The sequence below is a fragment of the Strongylocentrotus purpuratus genome, unplaced genomic scaffold (genome assembly GCF_000002235.5).
Source record: "Strongylocentrotus purpuratus isolate Spur 01 unplaced genomic scaffold, Spur_5.0 spur5_scaffold_21, whole genome shotgun sequence".
Classification (NCBI taxonomy): Eukaryota; Metazoa; Echinodermata; class Echinoidea; order Camarodonta; family Strongylocentrotidae; genus Strongylocentrotus; species Strongylocentrotus purpuratus.
The window spans coordinates 10,413,729-10,441,430 of record NW_022145607.1 but is presented as its reverse complement, the minus strand read 5'-3'; the positions used below and the strand labels follow the sequence as shown (position 1 = coordinate 10,441,430).

Sequence of the window (27,702 nt, the reverse complement as noted above, 5' to 3'; positions counted from 1 at the left end):
TAAAAGAATCAGGAACAACAACATCAGCAACAACAATGTTAATGATGATGATGATGATGATGGTAATAATAATATTAATGACAATGATAATATTAATGATAACGATGACAATACAACTGATGATAGTGAAAACGAATATTATGAAGACAATAATTATGGTGATAATAGTATAAAAGTGACAATATGAGTAACGCGATTATACAACTACTAATACTACTATAACTTCAACTACTACTTCTACTACTACTACTACTAATTATGTTGCGGTTGCTACTACAACTACTACTACTACTACTACTACTACTACTACTACTACTACTACTACTACTACTACTAACACTACTACTACTACTACTACTACTACTACTACTAACACTTTCATTACTGATAACCATCACACGTATCTCTATATTCCTACATGACTGCTACTTGTTTGGGATCAAGACATTGTCTTTAGATTAATGGTCAGATTTGTGGTCAATTTATCCCAGAAATAATGTTGTCCTCTCACGTCCTCAGTCCAGTGGATATAGGGCCTGTCATCACTGAGGTACAATCTCGCCAAGAATGGCATTTCATCATCTGGGATGTCTTCGAGGAAAACCACGACTACGAATTCCGTCAGAGTGTCACTCACGTGGTCCATGGCCGTACGGAACTTTAGTATGAACCAGTGGTCTTGCACAGCAGCTCTGCTAAGCACTACGATGGTCTTGTAACTATGGCTCACCACGTAATGGACGGAATCTAAGTAATGCATACCCAACACAAGGTCTTGGTCACCATAGACGTTCCTCTGAAACTGTGGAAGCCGTTCTTCGAGAGCTGGTCGAAGCTGTTCGCGAATCCATTCTTCGTCATCTTCGTCATCGTCGTAGAAAACGATGTTCACGTCAAACTCGTAGTCATTGTGGTCTCGAGCGTCTCGCATCTCTTTAAATCCCAGTACGGCAAGTTTCAAGAGATAGAGTTTGTACCTCAACTGCCATCGGTAGTGAAACAGCAGGACACTGATTACAACCAAGCTAATGGAGACGAGGGGAATCAGAGAGAATAGACTATTGTTTATTATACAGAGTTCATTTGGATCAAAATCGAGCAGGGGTTTCTCACGAAGAGGCTCCAGAGATGCTGACGAACAGATAGTTTCGTTCTTGTTTTTCAGGCGTATAGGTTCATTTAACCAATCAATAAGCCACTCCATTTCACAGTTACAATCAATTGGGTTCGTTGATAGATCAATTAATAAAATGGAGGAAAAGATCGGCTTGAAAGTGCTTTGATTAAGGCGCGTTAATCTGTTGTTGGCCAAGGAAAGATTTGTGAGCTTCCAATTATTTGAGAACATTAACTCCTCCAAGTACGCGATACGATTTCCTTCCAAGTTGATACTTTCTATTTGACCCAACCCCGACAATACATCATCATGAATATGCTGGATGTTGTTTCCTTTCAAACTCAACGTCTCAAGCGATTCCAACCCCGAGAAGACAAGAGGATGTAGATTTGTAATATCGCAGTAGTCTAGATTAAGTTCTTGTAAAACAGAGAGTTGACGGAACATCCCTGGCGGTAAATCACTACTAAAACACAGGAAAGGGTTATAACTCAAGTCCAAATGATTAAGATCCAATAATCCATCGAAAAGAGATTCGTTTGCAGCTGCATTCCATAGGTATCTCTGGCCAAGGTAAGAGTTTTTCATGTTTAAATTAACAAGGGATTGTAAATGTTGAAACCATTTTCCTGGTCGCAAAGGAAGCCCGGTTTGATAAAGAGAGTTTAGGAAAAGTGATGTTAATATTGGGGCGTTCAATTCCAGAACAGTTAGTTGACTTCCTTCCAAATCAATGGTTTGAATATTGTCAAGTCCCGAAAAGGCCGTCAGCTCAAAGACAGAAAGGAGTTCGTTCCGGCTCATGTCTAAGAAAGTTAAATTTCTTAAACCGCGAAATACAGATTCAGATATTTCTCTAAACAGATTACCGGATAAGTCAAACTCCGACAAGTCTACTGTCCAAATCTGATTGTGAGGATTTATTTGTCTTACTTTGTTGTCGTTGATTGCCAGTACTTTTAATGCATTCATGCCGTCGAAAAAATCTGGTTGAATTTCGTCTATGGGGAGTTTGTTATCACTGAAACTGAATTCTCTGAGTTTTGTCAAATTTGAGAAGACTAAAGGATGGAGGCTATTCACTTTGTTGTCGTTGAAGTTCAGAACAGAGAGAGAAGAATAGCGAAGGGGATCAAAGAAACCTTTAGGAAACGCACCAACAGAACCTTTCAGGATCGTAAGCTCTTCAATGTCTGATTTTGAAATTCCGAGGACGATGTTCGCCAACACCTCATCACTCAAAGGGTAGCCACCTAGCACCAAAGAGCGAACATGTAGTGATGCGATCACTTGAGGGTCTACTGATTTGATATGGTTTTGTCTCAGATCTAGAGTATCAGTGTGGCACACAAAGGTGAAATCTCTGACCGTAAGGTGTTTTAGTCGATTACCACGCATGCTCACAGTGTCGGCCATGCCACATGAACTTATATTGATGAAGGAGAGCCGGTTGTCGAACAGATATAAAGTATCTATATTTGGACTCCATTCTAGAGTGTCATTGGGGAGCGACTTCAAGTTTGATGACCTTAAATCGAGAATGGAAAGCTTTAAAGACTTCATAAAGACGCCTGCTGCTGGAAGCGCAAGACGTGAGTTAAAGGATAAAGACAGGTACATTAAGCCCTTGAGGGGGTAAAAAGCGGCGGATTCTATCGCTCTTACATCGTTAAAAGAAATGTTCAAGGAGTTGATTAGAGGGTATATTTCAAACGAGGAGTTCAAGAGTTTGGTGATATTGTTCTTAGACAAGTCTAACACCTCGGTATCCTCAGAAATGTCCAGGGGAACCGTGTTTAGGTCTTTATTGCGGCAAGAAGCTGTTTTCAGTTCAATGTTCTGATCGCATCCATGGAAAGATTTGTTCATGTCCAGTGTCAAGGATGTCATCGCCGAATCTCCATCGTGTCGATATACAGATTGAAAGGACGAGCTGACGAGGAGACAAGCGACGAGCAATGGGTACAAGAGTGAGCCGTTTGCCATGACGTCAGTAGGGGGTTTTCGTTTGTCACGTTGACATAGTCGACGTCTAATATGTGACGTCATTTCCGCGATCTGCGCATGCGTCGGGTCGTCTGGCGTCGTCAGGCAAAATTTGCGAACCCGTTCATCGATGATTTGAGGTTCGTCAGAAAACTAGTGACCCGTCGTCAGAATGACGTCATCTTGCTACATCACAGCGTAAATCAGAAAGTAAAAACAGAAAGAGAAATTGATAGAATGATTAAAAAACAAAGAATAACATAAGGAAAGACAGAAAAAAAGTGTGATAGAATGATAAAAACAAAGAATAACATAAGAGAAGATGATAGAAGGAAAAAAAAAAAAGGCTAACATAAGGGAAGACAGAAAGAGAAGGTGAAAGAAGGGAAAAAACAAAGAATAACATAAGGAAAGACTGAAGAGAAAGTGTAAGAAGGAAAAAACAAAGAATAACATAAGGAAAGGCAGAAAGAGAAGGTGAAAGAAGGAAAAAACAAAAAATGACATAAGGAAAGACAGAAAGAGAAGGTAAAAGAAGGAAAAAACAAAGAATAACATAAGGAAAGACAGAAAGAGAAGGTGAAAGAAGGAAAAAAACAAAGAATAACATAAGGAAAGACAGAAAAAGAAGGGAAAAACAAAGAATAACATAAGGAAAGACAGAAAGAGAAAGTGAAGGAAGGAAAAAACAAAGAATAACATAAGGAAAGACAGAAAGAAAAGGTGAAAGAAGGAAAAAACAAAGAATAACATAAGGAAAGACAGAAAGAGAAGGTGACAGAAGGAAAAAACAAAGAATAACATAAGGAAAGACAGAAAAAGAAGGTGAAAGAAGGGAAAAACAAAGAATAACATAAGGAAAGACAGAAAGAGAAAGTGAAGGAAGGAAAAAACAAAGAATAACATAAGGAAAGACAGAAAGAAAAGGTGAAAGAAGGAAAAAACAAAGAATAACATAAAGAAAGACAGAAAGAGAAGGTGACAGAAGGAAAAAACAAAGAATAACATTAGAGAAGATGAAAGAAGGAAGAAACGAAAAATAATATAAGGAAAGACAGAAAGAGAAGATGAAAGAAGGAAAAAACAAAGAATAACATAAGGAAAGACAGAAAGAGAAGGTGAAAGAAGGAAAAAAACATAGAATAATATAAGGAAAGACAGAAAGAGAAGGTGAAAGAAGGAAAAAAACAAAGAATAACATAAGGAATGACAGAAAGAGAAGGTGAAAGAAGGGAAAAAACAAAGAATAACATAAGGAAAGACTGAAGAGGAAGTGAAAGAAGGAAAAAACAAAGAATAACATAAGGAAAGACAGAAAGAGAAGGTGAAAGAAGGAAAAACAAAGAATAACATAAGGAAAGACAGAAAGAGAAGGTGAAAGAAGGAAAAAACAAAGAATAACATAAGGAAAGACTGAAGGGAAAGTGAAAGAAGGAAAAAACAAAGAATAACATAAGGAAAGACAGAAAGAGAAGGTGAAAGAAGGAAAAATCAAAGAATAACGTAAGGAAATACAAAAAGAGAAAGTGATAGAATGATAAAAACAAAGAATAACTTAAGAGAAGATGATAGAAGGAAGAAACAAAGAATAATATGAGGAAAGATAGAAAGAAAAATGATAGAATGATAACAACAACAATAACATTAGGAAAGACAGAAAGAGAAAATGATAAAGAATAGACAATGGAAAGATAGAAGAGAAGATGGAAGAAGGAAAAACAAAGAAAATCATAAGAAAAATAGAGAGAGTATAATAGAATAATAAACGAAGAACAAAATAAGAAGTGAAAGAAGGAGAAAATGAATAAGCGCGTGCGGGCCATTACGTCATCGTGTAGAGAACGTGTGTCAACTTAAAACGAAAAGGGTTATAAGGTAGTGAACAGGACGGGTGTCTGACGTCAATTTGCATCGTTAGAGGACGTGAACGCCGTCCTCGTCCACACAAACGAAAAGCCCCTAATATATCACCTCTGAAAATGGAAAGGAACACCTTTGCCTGATGATAATATATCGCTTCTGAATACATGCTCACACAAGCTCATAGAAGCATAAACAAATTGTTCTCTTTTGCTGCAGACGTCAGTCTCATTTTGAGCTGTGAAAAGGCGCTCGGATATTTGTTAACTTAAATAATTGTGGTTATCATATTCTACATTATTTTGTAATTAAAACTAAAATATAAATTCGGGAAACAATTATGAATGTTTTCTGACGAAACTAAAAGTCATATTGCATTATCTGTATAAACAAATTTCAACATTTACAAGTAATAAAATCCCACGCAAAATGATATGAGATATTTTAACGGTTGTGTATTAAAGAACACAAAGGGAAATATTTGATATCAAATGGAAGTTAACACCGACATTAAATATAATTGGCCTACTAGTCGGCAATTAAAACCTGAAACTCTTTATACAGATATCGTACAGAAATATCAATGTCATTACATGCTCTTTCTGTTTCCAGTTAGGCCTATGAGATAAGAATTAGCAAAATTATGTGATAGAACGGACAAAATTTCTAAAGTAGGCGTTCTCGTTTGACGCTCGTATGACCTATCTGATCATGCTGATGAAGATGAATAAATGATAAAGTTGTGAGAAAGTTGTGATATGGTGGGGAATTATCGAAAAATAAACTGTAATAACTATCGCTAGCCTATCCATCCTCGCCCCCCCCCCCCCCAAAAAAAAAGAAAAAGTTCAGGCTTTATTCATGGCAATTAGTTTAAAGCGGCAATGATAATAATTAACAGGAAATCATAACGCAAGAATTCACTCCATATTAATTAAAAAAAGCTAGGCCATTTCGTGCACGATAAGTATACCTATCGTAGACTATTATAGTTTATAGTATTGCCCACATATTGAGAAGCTGCTACGATACTGTAACAGTTACACAAGTTATCCTGCTGATGCAAATTATTGATCTGCCAAAAATGAAGTTTAATTGAGTTATATTTATCACAGAAATTAATCATAAAACAATTGATGTAAAACATCATGAGGACAGAGCTGAGACGTAATTAGAAGGTTTCTGATGGCAAGGCCGAAATGACGTCATCTTGAAAATTAGAATTTTAAAAGGATTACGCTGCCCAACAAGTGCGTGCTTGGTAGTTATAAGACGGGTTCTAGAATCTAAGCAATCCGATTGGTCAACTGACATCACGTGGGCGTGCATTTATTTTCCCCACCGTGCAAAACATCTCCCATCAAAAATTGGTAACCCTTGCTCGATATCTGCCATTATCGCTTTCGCGTAATTCATTCTTTTACTTTTGTAGAGTAGCCTAATGTATCTAGATCTAACGTTAGAATATTCTAGGCCTAGATCTAGATCATTATTTGCATACTAACACCTGCGCTCTCAGCTTGTAGTAGTGTGATCGTGGATCAAGCGTCTTCGCTAAAGCTACAGACTGCGAGGGACGTGCTCTTATAGGCTGTACTGATCACGTGGTTGAGCACCGGGCACCAATGATACGCGAGCTACGATACGCCGTGGTTTACAATGTTAAATGTAAGTCATTCACAGACTAAGACTCGGTGTGAGAGCTGAATGACGATGAAGGAAATTAAAGGTAAATACCAGTATTGGAAACGCCCCAATTTCAAAAAATGAAATGGAAGCTCTTATTACCAATCATGTGAAAGAATATGTTTTGAATATTACATGATGATAACAATTTTGACGGGAAACCGCCTACTAATTGATATATTTGGTAAATTAGTGTATCTCTCGCCTGTTGAGAGATATGAAATGCACGTGTCTCGCACGTGTGTGTAGTCCCATATACATCTTTCTGTATACAGTGCTTCTAACTTTATGAAGACTTGGCCAAATTTATTATCATTTTGATGATTCCAGAACCTTGCAGTACATCTATGCTAGATGATCAACCTTTTCTGATCGATTTCACACCGTTTCTTTCACAATGCAATCGCATGACCATAACTAGTCTTTAGCTTTAATAGGTACAGCTTAAAGATAATTCATCCCACGAAAACTCAAGGCGCCTATGAAGTACATGCACTGTTATAATTGTATTATATTGAATTGAATCGTATTGTATTGTAATGATGATGATGATTGTAATGATAATGATAATAATTATAATCATAATGAAAAAAACAATAATGATAATAAACGAGATTTGTAAGTCGCCAATTAAAAACAAATTGTATTGTATTGTCTTGTATTGCATTGTATATTTTATGGATTAGTTCATTGATAGAAAAATCATTAACAATGCAGTTATAAGTATCATCATATGCATCGTTATCGTCATCATCATCATCGTCGTAAACTTCATCATCCTCAAATCATCCTCATCTTATAGTCATAACCATCACTACATTAATCATCATCATCATTTTCTTTATAAGCACTATCATTACTTTTATCTGATCATCATCATCACCATCAACATCATAATCACATACAGTTTTCTAACAATTTCTAGGGCTTGCACAAAATAAGACCACATACAACAATGACTTCAATTTTCCATGGCTTTTCAAAATTCTTATTTTCATAAATATGAAAATAAGATACTGGCAAACCTTGTGACATTTATTTCTATAAAAATAATTCCGAACATTTTGGAGCTCATGTACAAGGCTTATAAAACTTTTACAATAACTGCCCTATACAGTGTGAGTCAAAAAAAAGTTTACACCTAGAAAATTGCTAATCATTTTAAAAATCATCCCGTGCGGCCTCCAGTCGGTGCCCGAACGAGCTCCTCACGATTTGTTTATATCAATTCTCAATGGAGGCGCGGATGTCAGAGAACACATACAGGTATACGAGTAATGTGATATTTACCCTGTCGTTATTTCAATTCTTTAAAAACGTAGGTAATCCTCATATGGGGCCTGTCACCACGAAATGAGTCCAGTTGGTCAAAATTTTTATTCCTGTTTTTAAGTATTATATGAATCTACATAAAGTAAGCTTTAAATTAAGGGGTCACACATTAAAATTGATAAATTATATCCAGAAATATGAACAAAAACCTAATTGGACTTTATAAACAATGGGATTACCCAGTTTTTAGATAATTAGGTGTAAAGTTAATGATGCGTAACATAGCCTATATTATTTGCCAAAAAATGTTAGGAGATATTTTCGTGACCTAAGCTCTTGGGACATAAACTACAAGACATTAATAAGTCGATTTTTGGAAAAATCTTAAATGTGGTAGGTGGGTCAATTTTCAGTACATACACACTATACATCGCTATTACTACGATTGAGCCTAATGCGACACTGGACTCATTTCGTGGTGACTGGCCCCATATAATCGTTTGTTCTCTCTCAAGTTAAGGCTGAATCTATCATATCAGATATGAATTTGTACTTGACAATAATGAATTACATTTATGAACTGCATCATCATGCATGAGTATATGTTTCTTTAATGCTGCTATTTTATGTTTAAAAGCTATCTGATATATGAAACGAGCAGCAATTTCCCGTTGACCTTTACACATCTGAAGAAATAAGAATATTACCATGGTATACGAACAAAAGATATCTTTGAGCAATTATGAATTATTGTTCGTACAATGTATATCACGGTCACTGATATAAAAGAAAAAGACTGTACGAGCTGAAGGAGAATGAGTTAGTTAGTATTTATTATTCTTTACATCTTATATAATTTCTATCTATTAACTTCTAACTGCCCAAAGAATTCTCTTTTATTTCTCCTATGGGAAAGAAATATCCCACCCTTCTATAAATGACTGGGTTTGCAGCATAAATGGTAATAGATAGAAAATCAATCCTCATACATAACGAAAACCCATCTTTGTCCACAGAGCTAGTTTCTGTATTTTTCCTATACTGTTTACATGTTAAGTGCTGTGGTGCTTCTTTTTAAACAGCCTAGTATAAATGACCATTATAGAAGATCTCTGCACATGAACATGTCTAGAAGTGCCAAACTATTCACATGAGGTTTGAATAAATTATCACAAAGAATGTATTAAGATTTGAGTGTGGTTAGCACATATCTCTCTTTCTTGGATTCTGCAAGTTCTTTTTACCATCATCTGTGCTTTATTACACACACTGAATGTTACACCACTCTTTGCTTATTGAGCTGTTGAACAAAAAGTATCAAGAAGGGGAAAACAAATAATAAAGGGGAGTAACATTTTGGAAATGGCTAAACATTTCTTCATCTCATCTTTATTTTTTTTTAAAGAATGAGGACTGTATGATGTTTTCACTTGTCCTATTATCGATGGAAAATGTTAGCTATATAAATGCAGCATGGCATTTTTACGATGATTCTTTACACGACATTTATTCATAGAGTTTCGGGATTAAAACAAATTGTATGTGGACACGCTGAAGGATATGTAGACTAACAGCGTGTCCATACACAATTTATTTTATCCCGAAACTCTATAACGAAACGTCGTATAAATTCTAGGGCGTCCACACACACAAGAAAGTAATCCCGAAACTCTACACAGCGAAACGCCGTATAGGTGCGCATTTTGCTACTGCGGTCGTGAAACGGAAGCGGAAATGAGAGGTCAGGTCTCCTTTCGCGCGCGGTCACGTTAAGATAAAATTAAATAAAACAAATTGTCTGTGTGGCCATGCCTTGAACCATAATGCATGGCCCTACAGGGGATTTTCTTCCTGTTGGGGACCGGGGAAATACAATGCATTATTGATAATTTATTGCATTTTCTTTTTTTTCTTGTATTTGTGGGGCGGCCCCGTACCCTAGCCCCGGCTCCGTATAGTAATGATTCAGTGGCTAAGCAATGGCCTCGATACTGTGAGGCCCCAGGACAAAAACCCTGTCGATCAGCTATATTAGTGCCCTTTTGTGAGGCATTAATCCTCATTACTTTCAGTTATGACTTAAGGGCGTACGTCCCCTAGTTGATTAGCATACACACATGCTTTAGCAGTTACGCAAAACAAGCACTCGCAAATTATTGTTCAATAAAATCTGAGAATGTATACTATTAATTAGATCTATTAGGAATAAATCATTGTCAAAATCATTCCATAAATTGGGGTAAAAATAATAATTCCACCTTTATGACCAACAGTGTAGGTATGCCACTAAATATTATAGGAAATTACATAATACGGCATAAAGAATACATGGATATAAATGTCTTTTTTTTGTATTATGTTTATGTTGAATGTAAAATATTATTGGATCAATAAAAAACTTCAAACTTCAAATAATAAAAAATGAAAAAATATGCCGCACTGTATGATTTTAGCCATTACACAGTGTATGAATGAACATTTCTTAATTTGTTACTGGCTTGCTGCTATATGTATGGACTGAAGACTTTTTAAACCTTGTTTAATTTCATTTCATACTAGAAAATGTTAATGATTTTATTTTGGTTTGATTATTTGATTGCTTTTTCAGGTTCAATAATACTATACCCTCACATAGAATCTTCCTGGAGAATGAGTGCTTATTTTCCTGTTAGTTGCCATTGAATATGTCAGGTTGTTCTTCGGTAAGAAAAGATACCAGTCTTCTGCGTCTTTAATGAACTCTTCTGTTTCACATCCATAGCAATAGACAAAGGAAAATATATATTAATGTACGTGAGAATTCTTTTCTTTCTTTCTTGCACAACAAAATCATTGGGATACTTAAAGGAAAGAATTGTATGATAATGATAAATCTAGATTTACAAAGCGCTTAAAGGGGGTGTAGCATGGGAAATACTGGTAAACGCTGATTGCGACTTCTTTTGGACAACTGCACGTAAACGAGTAGTCAGCGACTTAATCTCTACATGGTCAGCGCGCGCTAGCGTTCGCGAAACAGGACGAAGTTCTCCTCACACTTCGGTTTCGCGTATTTGCACGCATGTGAATACTGCGGTCGCGTCGTCCGTAGTGGTTTTATACCCGATTGGCCCCGAGTCAGGCCACGGGAAAGACACGTAGCCTTGTCATGCTACACCCCTTCAATACGTAAAGCTTAGCAATTGATTGTACAATATATTTTTGTGATTGATTGCATCAATAACTTTGTGCAATCCATCGCAAAACTGAATTGCAATATCAACTGCAAAGCTCTGTGTTACAGGGCCCAGTTCATACATGGAACTGTTATTGTATTATGACGAGTCTAACAAACCAAATGCGAGGTAATCGGAGATGTCTATTAGAGGTATGTATAATACTGAATTCAATTCAACAAGTTAAAAGGAAAGTCCACCCGCATAATAAGCTGATTTTAATAGACGCAGGAAAACGAGAGGAACCGGTCAGTGAAAGTTTGAGCAAATTATGATTAAAAGTGAGAAAGTTTTGAATTTTTGAAGTTGCTATCAATCAAACACAAATCAGCAACACTTGCGAGCTACATAAAATCGTTCGAGTTAAAATGCAAAGCGCTCATAATGGGGCTTGCACATATATACTCCGGGGCCCTTACGGCGAGAAAAAACAGAAATGTTGAGGCCCGGTCACACAGCCTTTCGCGTCTGTATCGCGGGTAAAATTTCGCGATTTTTTTTTTGCCCGCGGTTGCCCGTGGTGGAAAATGTGCAAAATTGGCTTACCCGCGGTTTACCCGTGGTATGCCCGCGGAACAGACGCCGGCGACTGTTCCGCGTCCTTATCGCGGGTGAAGCGCGGCGGTACCGCGGCCTACCACGCTTACACGCGGTACACACGCTAATGCACGTGATAACAACGCGGTACAGACGCGGAACAAACGTGCTATGACCGTGCTCCACCCGCGATTACCCGCTAAAATTTCGCGTCCAATTCCGCGTGTAACCACGTCTTAACCGCGGCCGTAGCACGTGCTAGCACGTTCGTTCCGCGTCTGTACCGCGTCTTTACCGCGTGTGTACCACGTGTACCACGTGTACCGCCCGCGATTACCCGCGGTCTAAATTTTTGGGCAGCCCAAAACTTTTTCGCGCGGCCAACCGCGTGTAACGACGGGTAAAGTACGGCTGTATCGCGTCTTTATCGCGACCTCAAAGCGTCCAACAGCGTCTGCTTCACGGGCAGAAATTTTTGGCCGTGATTCGGCCGCGATACGCCCGTGGAGGGCTGTGTGACCGGGCCTTTGGGAATTTTCGGCCGGTGTCGGGCCGGCTGCTGTAAAGTTCCTACGGGCGCCGGGACAGTTTTGTTAAGCCGTACGGGCGCCTTGGTGCTGAGTTGGCTGCTCCCAATTCTCCCGGCGTTGTTATTTGACCGTTAGGCCGTAGAAAGCCCGTAAAGGGCCCGTAGGGCACCTTACGGGTCCCATGCGGGCTCCGGACGGGCCCCTCACGATTTTTGGGGGGTCAATTCTCATGAAAAATCTTTACGTGCGCCTTGCGGTGCTCAAGGGTTCCGAACATGCACCCTACGGCTCCCTCATGGGCCCCTCAAGAGCCCCGGGTGATTTCATTTCATTTTCATTTATTTCATTCTCCATAAAAACATTAAAACATATAAACATGACATATATACAAATAAAGATCGATAATAAGAAAAATACAAAGGGAAGGAGCAACAAAAAAATCATGGGAATGTAGGGTTAACAAAAAGGGCAATTAGGCTTATGAACGTCAACCCCTTAAAAATATACACTGTATTGTTGAGAAAAGAAAATGAGAGAAAAACCTAAACACCAATACAAAAGGGAGAAAACGAAAGGAGAAGGGAAGGGGAGGGGGAATACATTACAAAGTGCATTAACTGAAACGTGACGTCATATATTTTGAGATTGAATACAATGATAAAAGATGGGATTTATACAATCGTTTAAAAATATCCATTGAATTGGAGTTTTTCATATTAGACGGGATATTTTTGCATAAAACTGGTCCTTTAAAAAATTGTATTTTTTGAAACATTTGTACGGATTTTAGGAAAATGGAAATTACCAGCTCAACGAGTTTCATAAGAATGTATTTCATAATTGGATGTAAATTTACATGACATGGACAACAACAGGCGTCTGTCGCCCGGGGGCCATTTGAGATGAATATTGCCCGTGCGGGTCCCTCACGACGGCATCTCAAAATGTACAACGCAGCTTTAAATACAGGAGGTGCGGATGTCAGAGGACACAATGTCATAGTTCAATGCACCGCACGGGACCCGGCCGGGCGCCTTGATGACCCCGGCCTGGCGCCGGCAGGGCATCTTCCGAGAGCCATGGGTGCACCTGCTCATCGGGCGGAGCCCGTAAGCTTACCGGCCGGGCACCCTGCCGGCATCCTTACGGGCGCCTTGCATTTCAATCGACAGTTTTTCACCGGGCATCTCCCTGGCGCAGCAGAATATGTGACCACACATGCCGTAGAAATGAAAATCGGAAGGTTCCCGTACGGTCTCTAAATCCACAGCAAGCCGCCGCACAGTGGGTCAGGGAGGAACCAAAGTTCGCCAAAACTCTTTTTTTTTTGGTGATTTGATTTGATTTAAAATATTTAATTCCGGTATGCACATTAAAGGTATAAATTTACTCCTTCAAACAACAAATTCTTACATTATTCACAGTTTAAATGCAAAAGTTATTGATTTGAAATTTCTCTCACATACTCGTGATCAGGCGCGTACGCAGGGGGGGGGGGGGGGGGGGGGGGGGGGTTAACCCCCCCCCCCCCCCCCACCTTTGGTAATTTTATGTATGTAAACCCCCCTAAGAAAAACCTAAAACCCCCCCCCCCCTTTTATTCAGCGGTCGGCTGAGTCGTTGCGATTTTTTTGGGACCAAAAGAAAGAAAAAAATGTCCTCTTACCCCTCTTACCACCTTTTATAAATCCAGAGGAAATGTTTGGATTTCCGCTTAAATTGTATTACCAACATTTTTTCTGATGTCTAAGCTTAAGTTGATAGCAGATTTGGCTGGCCGATTCTGCCCGTTATTATGTTAGAGCCGATTTGCCTTGCAACATTGCCCCGAAAAAATGTGTTTATTTTGGTCCGCGGCTGAATCATGAAAGATTCGCGGTCATAAAATACGGCGCATGGGGGCGCATAAAACTTGTTCTGACACCGCGGACCAAAATAAACACATTTTTTCGGGGCAATGTTGCAAGGAAAACGGAGAACGGAGAAAGGAGAACGGTGAGGGCACACGGTGGTTCGTTATCAAAGCGGGCAACACGTTAATAGGGCGTTGGCGCTTATTTACACCTGGTGGGACCCGGCGAAAGTTTTGGGCATGTTCAAAACTTTGGCCGGCTGGCACCGGCCGCAAGTAAGCGGCAAGAGGACGGTGTTGAACAGCATGAGGACGGTATGAATACGTTATGAAAACGGTCACACTGTATGAACACGTTTACAACACGCTCATAACCCGTTACAGAACGTCGATGAAAAATGGAGAGCGGACTGACCGTTGCCGTTCAAATCGGGGTATTTATGGCAGTCGTGTCATGACGTCAGCAGTCTGGGGACTCGCTCACAGGACGCTCCGAGCGGTGAGGGGACGCTAAGTGACTGGTAGGTGGCTGCTACAAACCCGGTGCACACGTTCGAGACCCGGTATGGGCCCGGTATGGAAACGGCCAAAATTTTCAACAAAAGTCAATCTGGGCGGTGAAGACGGTAGAAGCACGTTTAACACCCGGTATGCGCCCGGTGAGAACGGTCAGAAGATGGCAACGAAACGGTGAAAAGATTAATTTTATGAATTTTTTTTTGCGGTCGGGGACAACTTCGCTCAAAACCCAACGTTCTGGACTCTGTTTTTTTTTTTTTTAATAGCCCGGCAGGTGGACGGTAGGCCTACACGGCAGAGTGTGAGAGCTCCATAAGCTTACGTGCTCCGTCTGATGAAAAGATGCACCCCATGACTCCTGGGGCCCGACCCGGGACCTCAAGGCGCCCGATTGGGTGCCGTGCGGTGCACTGAACTACCTTGTGAGTCAAAAAAAAAAAGTTTACAAATAGAAAACTGCTAATTATTCAAAAAAAAAATCAGTAAACAGTAAATATACATCTTATGAAAGAGTGTTTTATCCCAAATCATTTGGTATCATTTTTGTATGGTATGTCTTCACGCTTGGATGAACAGGAGGCATAGTTTGCGAGAGTGCAAAAATCGACTTGCGCCAAAGTGAATTGAATGTATCAAATGAAATGCGTTCCATATGATTTTTACAGAAGCAAAGTCACACACGCTACCACACACGCGCACAAATGTTCGTTGATATTTGATATTCGATATTTGATATGTGTGGCATGATTAAATTTGTTAGGGATGTTATTTGGATCTGCAAAAAACAATTTAATACCCAAATCCCAATTGTTTTATGTAAACATCACATAAGCAACTTTTGCGCAAGTCGATTTTTGCACTCTCGCAAACAATGCCTCCTGTTCATCTAAGCGTGAACACATACATGTACCACGCAAAACTGATACCAAATAATTTGGGATAAAACATTCTTTCATAAGATGTATAATAATTTACTGCTCATAAATGATTTTAAAAAATATTTAGCAATCTTCTAGTTGTTAACTTTTGTTTGACTCACACTGTATGTGTCCTCTGACATCCGCGCCTCCATTGAGAATTGATATATAACCACGAATTCTTCATGATTCAGCCGCAGACCAAAAAAAAATCACATCTTTCGGGGCAATGTGGCAAGGGAAATCGGCTCTTAAATAACAAGATCGGGCAGCCAAATGTGGTATCAACTTGAAGCTTAGACATCAGAAAAAATGTTGGCGTACTGATAGGGGAGGGGGGGGGGGGCTTTGGAGAAATAGAATTCAAACGTGGCTTATTTCTAATTCCATAACGGTGGGTTACAAATAATGCTGAAATGAGATAATTTTCCGAGATTTTTCCTCACTTTATGCGTTTGTTGGAAAACGACAAATTCCTAAATTTACAGCCAGGCAAGAAAATGCTTCTTGAGATCCCTACATCAGGGCCCGCGGAACGGCGGGGATCGGGATCATCGAGCCTCCCCCGCCCCCCACACTTTCTTTGAAAAAGTATATTAAAGAGAAATAGAAAGAAAGAGAGCGAGAAAGAAAAATAGTTAATTGCCATTGTCACATTATAATGGGGTATCAAAATATGCTCATCTGATCATGATTAAATGCCTAAAACCCCAAGGGCTCTGCCCCTGGATTCCACCTAGGGCCCTAAGACGGGCCCTTAGATGCTCATCTGACGGTCATTTAATGCCTAAAACCCCTGATTTCTGGGGGCTCTGCCCCCTTGACCCAACGCCAAAAAGTGTCCTGCCAGTGTCACAAATAATAACGTATCAAAAATGCTCATCTGACCGTAATTAAACTCCTAAAACCCCTGAGCTTCCGGGGGCTCTGCCCCCTGGACCCAATCAAGAGCCCTTAGGCGGGCCCCTTGATACTCATCTGACCGTAATTGAGTGCCTAAAACCCTTGAGATTCCTTGAGGCTCCGCCCCCTGAACCCCAAGCCAATTAGTGACCTGCCACTGTAACAATTAGGTATCAAATTAATGCTCATCTGACCATAATTAAATGCCTAAAACTCCTGAACTTCCTGGGCTCTACCCCCTGGACCCCGCCTAGGGCCCTAAGGCGGACCCCTGAATGCAAATCTGACCGTAAATTAAAACCTTAAACCCCTGAGCTTCCGGGGCGGACAAGGTTTCAACATATGTTCATCTGACTGCAGGCGCGTAGCCAGGGGGAGCGGTGGGGTGGTCCCCCATAAACGCCGGCCAAAAAAGAGAGGAGTGAAAAGGAAGAGGACGTAGGAAGAAAAGGGAATAGACAAAGAACATTTTTGAAATTCAGACAAGGATTAAGAGTCGAGAACGGTACAACGAATCGTCTTCTTTCTCTAATGAATTATTGAAACGTCAAAGCTTCCGCGCTTCGCGCGGGGGGGGGGGGGGGGGGGGGGGGGGGGGGGAGGGGGAACTGAATTCAGACGAGGATAATTTTCGAGAACGGTACAACGAATCGTCTTCTTTCTATAATGATTTAATGAAAGGTAAAAACTTTCGCGCTTCGCGCGGGTGGGGGACACTAAATTATTTTCGAGAGCGGAACAACGAATCGTCTTCATTCTCTAAAAATTTAATGAAACGTCGAAGCGGGGTGTAATTGACGATTGACGATTAATTCACTTAACCAAAAGACGCCATTGACGAATGAATAACACAGCGACACCCTTTTGTGATACCAAGACTCCAAACTGGCAGGTGCAAGGTTCAACCTTTAATAAAAGATAAAAAACACAATCATGAGCATTACTAGAATAATGCATCCAATATGCTACTTAGCATAGCTGATATGACAATCAAATAATCTATCAAACATTTGTTTATCTTATCCAGTCAAATAATAAACAGGTTTGTAAATAACTGTAAATAAATGGCATATATATGAGTTAGGAAATATCTTTACATATTTCTGCTAAGATGAGTTCATAGCTCCTTTGATACAACCTATTGACTCACTATTAATTATCAAAGCATAATAGGCCCAACATATCATTTAGCGGTAACCTAAATCTTAATAACAGGCTGCACGAAAGACTACCAATGACTTTATACACAACCGGATGCCCACACACAACGTGAATTTACGTACGTGAGTAACAATTTTCTTACTTAATTTTACACTATTTGCATTTCTTCATTTTTATCACCAATAGCATCAAACACAACAATAGTCATCATATTTCAATAAACAAAGGTAAATAAATACTCACAACATTGGGCTTGTGTCAAAATACCAAAAAATGGTGCACTTTCAGTGCCGATAACTAACTGCAACAACGTGTTTTAGTTTCCCTAACAAATTCGCTACTGCCCTCTATGGCTAAAAACCAAAATGACCAAAACTTCGCTTCTTACGTCACAATACCCCACATCGTATGCAACAGGGGGAAAACTGAATTTAGGTAAGGATTAAGAGTCGAGAACGGTACAACGAATCGTCTTCTTTCTCTAATGATTTAATGAAACGTAAAAGCTTCCGCGCTTCGCGTGGGAGGGGGGGGGGGAAACTGAGTTTAGACAAGGATTAAAAGTCATAACGGTACAACGAATCTTCTTCTTTCGCTAATGATTTAATGAAACGTGAAAGCTTCCGCGCTTTGCGCGGGAGGGGGAAACTAAATTATTTCGAGAGCGGTACAACAAATCTTCTTCTTTCTCTAATAATTTAATGAAACGTCTAAGCTTCCGCGCTTTGCGCGAGAGGGGGGGGGGAACTGAATTTAGACAAGGATTAAGAGTCGAGAACGGTACAACGAATCGTCTTCTTTCTCTAATATTTTAATGAAACGTCGAAGCTTCCGCGCTTCGCGCAGGAGTCGGGGGGGGGGACTGAATTTAGACAAGGATTTAGAGTCGAGAACGGTACAACGAATCGTCTTCTTTCTCTAATGATTAAATGAAACGTAAAAGCTTGGGGGTAACTGAATTTAGACGAAGGTTAAGAGTCGATAACGACACAACGAACCGTCTTCTTTCTCTAATAATTTAATGAAACGTCGAAGCTTCCGTGCTTCGCGCGGTAGGGAGGTGTGGAGGGGGAAACTGAATTTAGACAAGGATTAAGAGTCGAGAACGGTACAAAGAAGCGTCTTCTTTCTCTAATGATTTAATGAAACGTAAAAGCTTTCGCGCTTCTCGCGGGATGGGGGGAAACATAATTTAGACGAGTATTATTTTTGGGAATGGTACAACGAATCGTCTTCTTTCTCTAATAATTTATTGAAATGTCAAAGCTTCCGCGCTTCACGGAGGAGGGAGGGGGAAAACTCGCCCCTCCCTGCACCCACCCACCCCTAATTACGTCACTGCTGGTCACCATTACGTACCAATATTTGGCTCGCATAATTTCAAATTTGGGCCTCCCCCCCCCCCCCCTAAGAAATCCTGGATCCGCGCCAGCCTTATAATCATGAAGATTGTGTTTCTATTAATTTTAACCCATTCATTCAACGAAATGAATTATCAGGTATATGTGAAAGCAATTTCATATCAATAACTTAAAAACTTCATGTTGAACTGAAAGATTTAGAAAATAAGTCACTTTGGCACTAAAACTGTGAATATGTAGGATTTTGATGTTTGAAGTAGTAAATTTATACCCTTATTGTGCATACCGGAATTAAATATTTCACTGAGGTATTCCTCTATGTCTTACCTTTCAACTGGGCAAGAAAATAATTGAAAAAAATAAATCACCCAAACTTAGTTTTGGCGCACTTTGGTTCCTCCCTGGCCCACTGTGCGGCGCCCGGTGGAACTGTACGGGACCTGGCCGAGCATCGTACGAAAACTCCTATGCCTGGATTACATTTGCTCCGGGCGCCGTACGATAAAATGTTTTTTGATTTTTCGTGCGATTTGGGTTGCATCGTAGGAGGCTATGGGCCACGATTTTTTTGTTTACATTATCTACGAGCATCGTGCCATTTCTTGTATTGGCCCTCGGGGGCAGGCCGGGGCAAATCCGTACAGAGTCTGCTCGGGGATTGTACGGCAATCGTGCAATTTCAGTGCAGTAGCCGGGCCGTCATCGCAGCCTCCGCACGGAAATCGTACGGAGCCCGTACAGCTTCCGTACAGAGGTTGCGCGGAGGACGTGCGATGAAAGTGCAGCAGCCGTGCCATTTTTGAGCGTCCGAGTCCCCAGTATATATGCACGATCAGCGCAAGGCCTCCGCCCGATGCCCGTGCGGTGATTGTGCAATGCAACCTACGACATTTCTACGGGCTACGGGATTACGATTCTTCACATTTGTATAACTTATATATATATATATATATATCTCATATTCTCACCGCCGCCCAAATGTAATCCAGGCATAAAATGTCTGTTTTTACTCGCCGTACGGGCCCGGAGTGTATATGTGAAAGCCCCATTACCAACTACTGTTTGACATCGAAAATCTGCTAAGGTATTGTTCTTGTTAATATACTTCATATCTTGTGAGAGTATTGACTTCATTGGAGAAACCTGTGCCTTGATTGTTTTGTTTAAAAAAAAATTAAACAGAAATGCTTTTTCAAATTTGACACTCAGTTTTTCATTAGGCCTATCTCACAAAATAATTTTGCGCCCTCTATACCAAAAACTCAATTATCCCTTTAAAGGTCAAGGGGAGTTCTGGTAATCAAAAATACAAATGAGATGAAGTCATCCCTAGCTTGTTTCATATCACCAAACTCAGCAATATGCAAAATTTTCAAATTGTGATTGTTTTATTTTCTATTTTTATTGAATTATGAAATTTTCACCATGATAGAGACTAGAGAGTGAACAATAAACTTGAATCTTGTAACAACTGTTAAAGGTAAAATTCAAAGAAGATCACAAATATGTCAACTAATGTATCACTGGAAACTGGTAAGCTAACAGATGGCCATCGGACAAGTTTTAGATCAACTACATATCGGGTGATTTAAAAATACAAATACAATCACCTCCATAGCAGCTGGGATATACGAGAGATTCGCCGGAAAAATAATGATGTTTTAATGACGTCACTATATGGACCAACACTGCCGAAGCATACGACATCCCATAGAGAATGAACATAATTGCAAAGCTATTATTTCTCAAATTATAATGAGTTTAGTGTATATAAATGTAATGGCATGTCAAACCATTCAAAATGGGATATGACCCGGTTCTGATAACAACAATATTCTGCTTGTATGATACACATGATAGGGGTTAATTAGCAATCAAAGATACCAGACTTTCAAATTGAAAACCCCCCAGAATGATATTAAGGACGTCATTTGTTCCCTCTTGAAACGCCGAACATACCCCGGTGTGTGCAGCTGAATATACAATGGCGTCTTATTTGTTTACAAGCGACAGATTACTTTATTTTTGTATCGCTGCATTTGTCATCAAAATAAAACCATGCGTGGGGTTTAGAGTGAGGCAATAGATCCATTTAGCCTGACGGAAGTGAAGTAAGAGAAAGAACTCAAGAGAAGATGAAAACACAGGCACTGAAAATGTGTGAGATGTCATGGGACATCGTCTGCTTGTGCAAGGCATGTCCATACTGTGATCTCACACATCTCAGCAGCGTTCGGAGAGCTCTTCGGGTGCTATGCATGGGCTGTATTTAAGCGTTTTGTAATTTATAATAATCATTACTTCGAATGTTTCCAAGCATTGAATTTTGGTAACCTGGTCGAATCAAAGTTTCAACTTTGCAATAATGAAAATAAAGTTAGTTTTTAAAATCAATGAATATCTACTTTAAAAGTGTCCGCTAAACAAAGACATGGAAGTATTGCCACACACCATTAAATGTACAGCATGTTGGGACACACACTCATTCTCGCTCCCTCTTCTCTCTCTCTCTCTCTCTCTCTCTCTCTCATTCTCTCCACCATCTCTCTCTCACTCTCTCTCTCTCTCTCTCTCTCCCTCTCCACCATCTCTCCCTCTCCCTCTCCACCATCTCTCCCTCTCCCTCTCCACCATCTCTCTCTCTCTCTCTCTCTCATCATAGTATATCACTTCTATATTTCCCCTCCATTCTCTCTGTATCTGTTTCCATCTCCACCATCTACCATCTCATTCTCTTTCTCTCCCAACCCATTTCTCTTTCTCTTGATATCGTGTTTTTATCTCTTCCAAAGATAGATTAAGATTAAGAAATAAAGAAATACATATTTTCAGGCGGACAGTAGCTAGCATGACCGGAAAAAATTGCCATGGCTCTATAAGAGGCCTAAAAAGAAGGGGGAGGTGATATCAATGCCATTTGATATACTACAAATTATTTTCACTATTCCCCCCCCCCCCCCCCCCCCCCCCCCCCATGGCATGGGAAACATTGTTGATTGTATGGCTAAATTTCCACGGGCTTTCAGGAGGACACCCCTTTCAGTTATACTCGTTTTTATGTTCATGTTTCCGGGTTAAAAAAATGTCCTATAAATAAATTTTCCTGGCTGTAAGAGGAAAATCCCTCTCACTCCATAACTGTCTCCGGTAAGTTCGTTTCGAAAATAAAACATTTCCTAGTTTTCAGGTTCTCGTCACTTTCTATCTCATATTTTCAGGTTCTCAAGTAATCTTCAAGCGCTCATATTAAAAGACAAAAAAGGAAATCAGGTGTCTGTTTCATAAAACATTTCATCAATTAACTATAACAAGTTAGAAAAACTGTTATGAGCTTCTGAAATCGTGGCATGTGAATGAGTGAGAGCAAATTTGTCATAGAAATTTAGCATTTGTTATTTATAACAAGTTGTATGAAACAGGGCCCAGGTCAGTTACTTCGAAAGTGCAATATAACGCTGATTATCACGTTTTAAAATGCTCAAATTAAACGGGGACACCCCGTCCTCCTCCTTTCTCGCTCCGTATATCCATAGTTGTGACATGTTCGTCTTAACTATGAGAAACACAGATACACATTAATTTTGCTGTAAAACGATATTATATTCCTTTGACGTAGCGTTTTACACTGAAAAAGTGAACTATAATACAACAATGTGAAAATTTGTGTGAAGTGTTAGAAATGCTTTTAAAACCAAGCAAATGTTCTTGTGACTGGCATAATTTACAGAAATGTACATACATGTATATATAAAGCATTAAGCTATTCCACAGTCATGTTCGACATGTTCGATGGCGAAAATTTCTAATTATACTATATACATGGAATATCTTCTCATGAATTTATGATTAGTCTTTCAAAAGTGATTTACAATCATTATTGCATTGCACCATTTTTAGGCTTTATATAGATAAACAATGACAATGAAGTCCATACATTGTACATACGCTAATTATGCTATTTAAGACAATTGCATTACTTGGAATAAAACAAATGGTGTCATGAATGAATTCCTCGTCATAGAAAAACCCTTGAAAAGTCATATTATCCATGTTTTCACGCTTCTTGGATTGAGATTAGCAACATTATTACATTTGCACATATGCTAATTAGATGATTATGTTAATATGGCTATTAAAAAAGTTGCCAGCTTGGTTGCCAGCTTGGTTGCCAAGCTGGCAACCAAGCTGAATTTACTCCAATACCCATGTAGAACACAAATCAACAAAATAACCTTGTCTTATCGACTTTTCCAGGTCATATACATGGTATATGGTACCGTCTACTATTTTTTATTGTCTTGAAGAGAGAGTAAAAAAAGAAGGAAAAAAAAAAAATCCCAAAACAACAACAACAACAACAATGATAATGGTGATGATGATGATGATGATAACAATAATACTAATATTCATGACAATTATAATATTAATGATAACGATGATGATGATACTGATGATAGTGAATAAGAATATTAAGAAGACAATTATGATAAGTAGCGCGATTATACAACTACACACTAAGAAAAAATGGTGCAACTATGCACCTTTAGGGGTTCAAACCGATGCAACAATAGCAGCACCTTTGGGGGTTAAATCCTGCACCCTTTTTAAAGGTGCAATCCTGCACCCTTTAAAAGGGTGCCAGATTGAACCTTTTATGGGACATGGGTACCCTTTATGGTTCAATCCTGCACCTTTAGGGGTTCAAACCGATGCAACAATAGCAGCACCTTTAGGGGTTAAATCCTGCACCCTTTAAAAGGGTGCCAGATTGAACCTTTTAGGGGACATGGGTACCCTTAATGGTTCAATCCTGCTCCTTTAGGGGTTCAAACCGATACAATAGCAGCACCTTAAGGGGTTCAACCCTGCACCCTTTAAAAGGTGCAATCCTGCACACATCATCGAGGAATACTCGTGACATTTGCTCGTACACAAATACATATTAAACATGCATGATGTTTCTTGGTTAGTAATCATATAATCAATATATCTATTGCTAAAACGTAAATGTAATTGTGACATGATCAGACAAAATAATCTATTGGTTAATGATTGCCGAAGGAAAATACAAATCACAAAATTGATGTGCATTGTCATAATTTGCTTAACAAAATATATGATAAATGTATTTTTAAGTGAACACGTGGACAGTAATCATGAATATGCATGCAATATGCAAACTTTTATTTTGCACCCTTTTTTATTCGTTAGGGTTCATTTTTGTGGGAAGGGTGCAAAATCTTATATTGCACCCTTTTTTGAACCCCTTTTCCTTCAATAGGGTTCATTTTTATGTAAAGGGTGCAAACTCTTATTTTGCACCCTTTTTTGTACCCTTTTTTCTTAGAGTGATACTACCACCAATACTACTACTACTACTACTACTACTAATAATAATAATAATAATAATAATTGTGTTGCGGCTGCTACTACTACTACTAAAAGCATTAATATTGCTGCTACTACTAATGCTACTACTACAGTACTACTACTACTATTTTTACTACTACTACCACTTTCATATACTGATAACCATCACACGTATCTCTATATTCCTATATGACTGCTACTCGTTTGGGATCAAGTCATTCGTTTTTAGATTAATGGTTAGATCTTTGGTCAATTCATCCCAGAAATAATCTTGCCCTCTCACGTCCTCAGTCCAGTGGATATAGGGTCTGCCATCACTGATGTACAACTTCGCTAAGAATGGCATTTCATTATCTGTGATGTCTTCGAGGAAAACCACGACTACGAATTCAGTCAGAGTGTCACTCACGTGGTCCATGGCCGTACGGAACTTGAGTATGAACCAGCGGTCGTGTACAGCAGCTCTGCTAAGCACTACGATGGTCTTGTAACTATGTCTCACCACGTAATCGACGGAATCTAAGTAATGCATACCCAACACAAGGTCTTCGTCACCAAAGATGTTCCTCTGAAACTGTGGAAGCCGTTCTTCGAGAGCCGGTCGAAGCTGTTCGCGAATCCATTCTTCGTCATCGTCGTAGAAAATGATATTCACGTCAAACTCGTAGTCATTGTGGTCTCGAGCGTCTCGCATCTCTTTAAATCCCAGTACGGCCAGTTTCAAGAGATAGACTTTGTACCTCAACTGCCACCGGAAGTGACACAGCAACACGCTGATTATAATTAAGCTAATGGAGGCTAGGGGAATCAGAGAGTAAAGACCATACTTTATTATACAGAGTTCATTTGGATCAAAATCAAGTAGGGGTTTCTCACGAAGAGGCTCCAGAGATGCTGACGAACAGAAAGTTGCGTCCTAGTTTTCCAGGCGTATAGGTTCATTTAACCAATCAATAAGCCACTTTATTTCACAGTTACAATCAATTGGGTTCATTGATAGATCAAGTGATGAAAGGGAGGAAACGGTCGGCTTGAAAGTGCTTTGATTAAGGCGCGTTAATCTGTTGTTGGCGAAAGAGAGATTTGTGAGCTTCCAGTTATTTGAGAACATTAACTCCTCCAAGTACGCGATACGGTTTCCTTCAAAGTTGATACTTTCTATTTGACCCAACCCCGACAATACACCATCATGAATATGCTGGACGTTGTTTCCTATCAAACTCAACTTCTGAAGCGATTCCAACCCCGAGAAGACAAGAGGATGTAGATTTGTAATATCGCAGTAGTCTAGATTAATTTCTTGTAAAACAGAGAGTTGCCGGAATATCCCTGGTGGTAAATCACTACTTAAACACAGGAAAGGGTTAAAACTCAAGTCCAAATGCTTAAGATTCAATAATCCATCGAAAAGAGACGCGTTTGTAGTTGCATTCCATAGGTATCTCTGGCCAAGGTAAGATTCTTTCATGTTTAAACTATCAAGGGATTTTAAATGTTGAAACGATTTTCCTGGTCGCAGAGGAAGCCCGGTTTTATAAAGAGAGTTTAGGAAAAGTGATCTTAACATTGGGGTGTTCAATTCCAAAACAGTTAATCGACTATATTCCAAATCAATGGTTTGAACATTTTCAAGTCCCGAAAAGGCCGTCAGCACAAAGACAGAAAGGCGTTCATTGTAGCTCATGTCTAAGAAAGTTAAATTTCCTAAACCACGAAATACAGATGCAGAAATGTTTGTAAACAGATTACCGGATAAGTCAAACTCCGACAAGTCTACTGTCCAAACCTGATTGTGAGGATTTATTTGTCTTACTTTGTTGTCGTTGAATGTCAGGACCTTCAATGCATTCATGCCGTCGAAAAAGTTAGGTTGAATTTCGTCTATGGGGTGTCTGTTATAACCGAAAGTGAATTCTCTGAGTTTTGTCAAGTTTGAGAAGACAAAAGGATGGAGGCTATTCAGTTTGTTGAATTCTAAGTCCAGAACAGAGAGAGAAGAATCGCGCAGAGGATCAAAGAAACCTACAGGAAACTCACCAATAGAACCTGCCTCAATTGTAAGCTCTTCGATGTCTGATTTTGAGATTCCGAGGACGATGTTCGCCAACACCTCATCACTCAAAGGGCAGCCACCTAGCATCAAAGAGCGAACATGTAGTGATGCGATCACTTGAGGGTCTACTGATTTGATATGGTTTTGTCTCAGATCTAGAGTATCAGTGTGGCACACAAAGGTGAAATCTCTCACCGTAAGGTGTTTTAGTCGATTACCAAGCATGCTCACAGTGTCGGCCATGCCACATGAACTTATATTGATGAAGGAGAGCCGGTTGTCGAACAGATATACAGTATCTATATTTGGACTCCATTCTAGAGTGTCATTGGGGAGCGACTTCAAGTTTGATGACCTTAAATCGAGAATGGAAAGCTTTAAAGACTTCATAAAGACGCCTGCTGCTGGAAGCGCAAGACGTGAGTTAAAGGATAAAGACAGGTACATTAAGCCCTTGAGGGGGTAAAAAGCGGCGGATTCTATCGTTCTTACATCATTAGAAGAAATGTACAAGGAGTTGATTAGAGGGTATTCTTTAAACGAGGAGTTCAAGAGTTTGGTGATAGCGTTATAAGACAAGTCAAGCACCTCGGTATCCTCAGAAAGATTCTGGGGAACCCTCTCTAGGCCCTTATTGCTGCAATAAGCTTTTTTCAGTTCAAGGTTCTAATCACATCCATGGAAAGATTTGTCCATAACCAGTGTTTAGGATGTCATCGCCGAATCTCCATCGTGTCGATGAAAAGATTGAAAGGACGAGCTGACGAGGAGACAAGCGACGAGCAATGGGTACAAGATTGAGCCGTTTGCCATGACGTCAATTTTATCACCTCTGAAAAGGGAAAGGTACACTTTTGTCGGATGATAATATATCGCTCTTGAATATTATGCTAACACAAGCTCATGGAAGCATAAACAAATTGTTAACCTTCGCTGCAGACGGTCAGCCTCATTTTGAGCTGTGAAAAGGCGCTCGGATTTGTTATTAATTAACAATTTCTAGTTATCATAATCTTTATTTGTAATTAAAACTAAATTAAAGGCTCGGTAAACGATAATGAATGTTTTAAGGACGAAACTAAAAGTCAAATTGCATATTCTGGACAAACATTTACAAGTAATAAAATCCCACGCAAAACTTTATGAGATATTATAAAGGTTATGTACTAAAGAACAAAAAGGGAAATATTTGATATCAAATGGAAGTTAACACCGACTTTAAATATAATCCCAATAAACAAAATCACGTGAAAATCACGTCAATATCAAGGTATCGACTTGAGGAGAGTGACGTTCTTCAAACACCGGACATTTACGTAAATGTGTTAATACGTTTATTGCACTAGGTAACTTAAAACACACG

The 27,702-nt window shown here is 39.4% G+C and overlaps 2 protein-coding genes across 2 annotated transcripts; both read right to left on the bottom strand.

The window, feature by feature from the left end:
- Positions 1-439: 439 nt before the first annotated feature.
- Positions 440-13,423, bottom strand: LOC100887890 (toll-like receptor 13). Its single transcript, XM_030994130.1, has 3 exons — positions 13,323-13,423; positions 2,051-2,645; positions 440-1,681 (listed from the first exon to the last, which is right to left on the bottom strand). Exons 1-3 carry the CDS (start codon positions 13,421-13,423, stop codon positions 440-442), a joined length of 1,938 nt encoding a protein of 645 aa, XP_030849990.1.
- A 10,970-nt stretch (positions 13,424-24,393) lies between these two features.
- On the bottom strand, positions 24,394-27,361 carry LOC115928239 (toll-like receptor 3). Its single transcript, XM_030995249.1, has one exon. It carries the CDS (start codon positions 26,784-26,786, stop codon positions 25,203-25,205), a length of 1,584 nt encoding a protein of 527 aa, XP_030851109.1. The 5' UTR covers positions 26,787-27,361; the 3' UTR covers positions 24,394-25,202.
- Between the last annotated feature and the right edge of the window lie 341 nt (positions 27,362-27,702).

Coding starts and splice junctions, on each gene's coding strand:
- LOC100887890 (XM_030994130.1), bottom strand. CDS start 13,423: ATGTGTGGTCACATATTCTGCTGCGCCAGGGAGATGCCCGGTGAAAAA. Junction 2,646..13,322: donor GCCGGCAGGGTGCCCGGCCG/GTAAGCTTACGG, acceptor TCTCGATTTAAG/GTCATCAAACTTGAAGTCGC. Junction 1,682..2,050: donor TGGCAATCAACGACAACAAA/GTAAGACAAATA, acceptor TACCTTGGCCAG/AGATACCTATGGAATGCAGC.
- LOC115928239 (XM_030995249.1), bottom strand. CDS start 26,786: ATGTACCTGTCTTTATCCTTTAACTCACGTCTTGCGCTTCCAGCAGCA.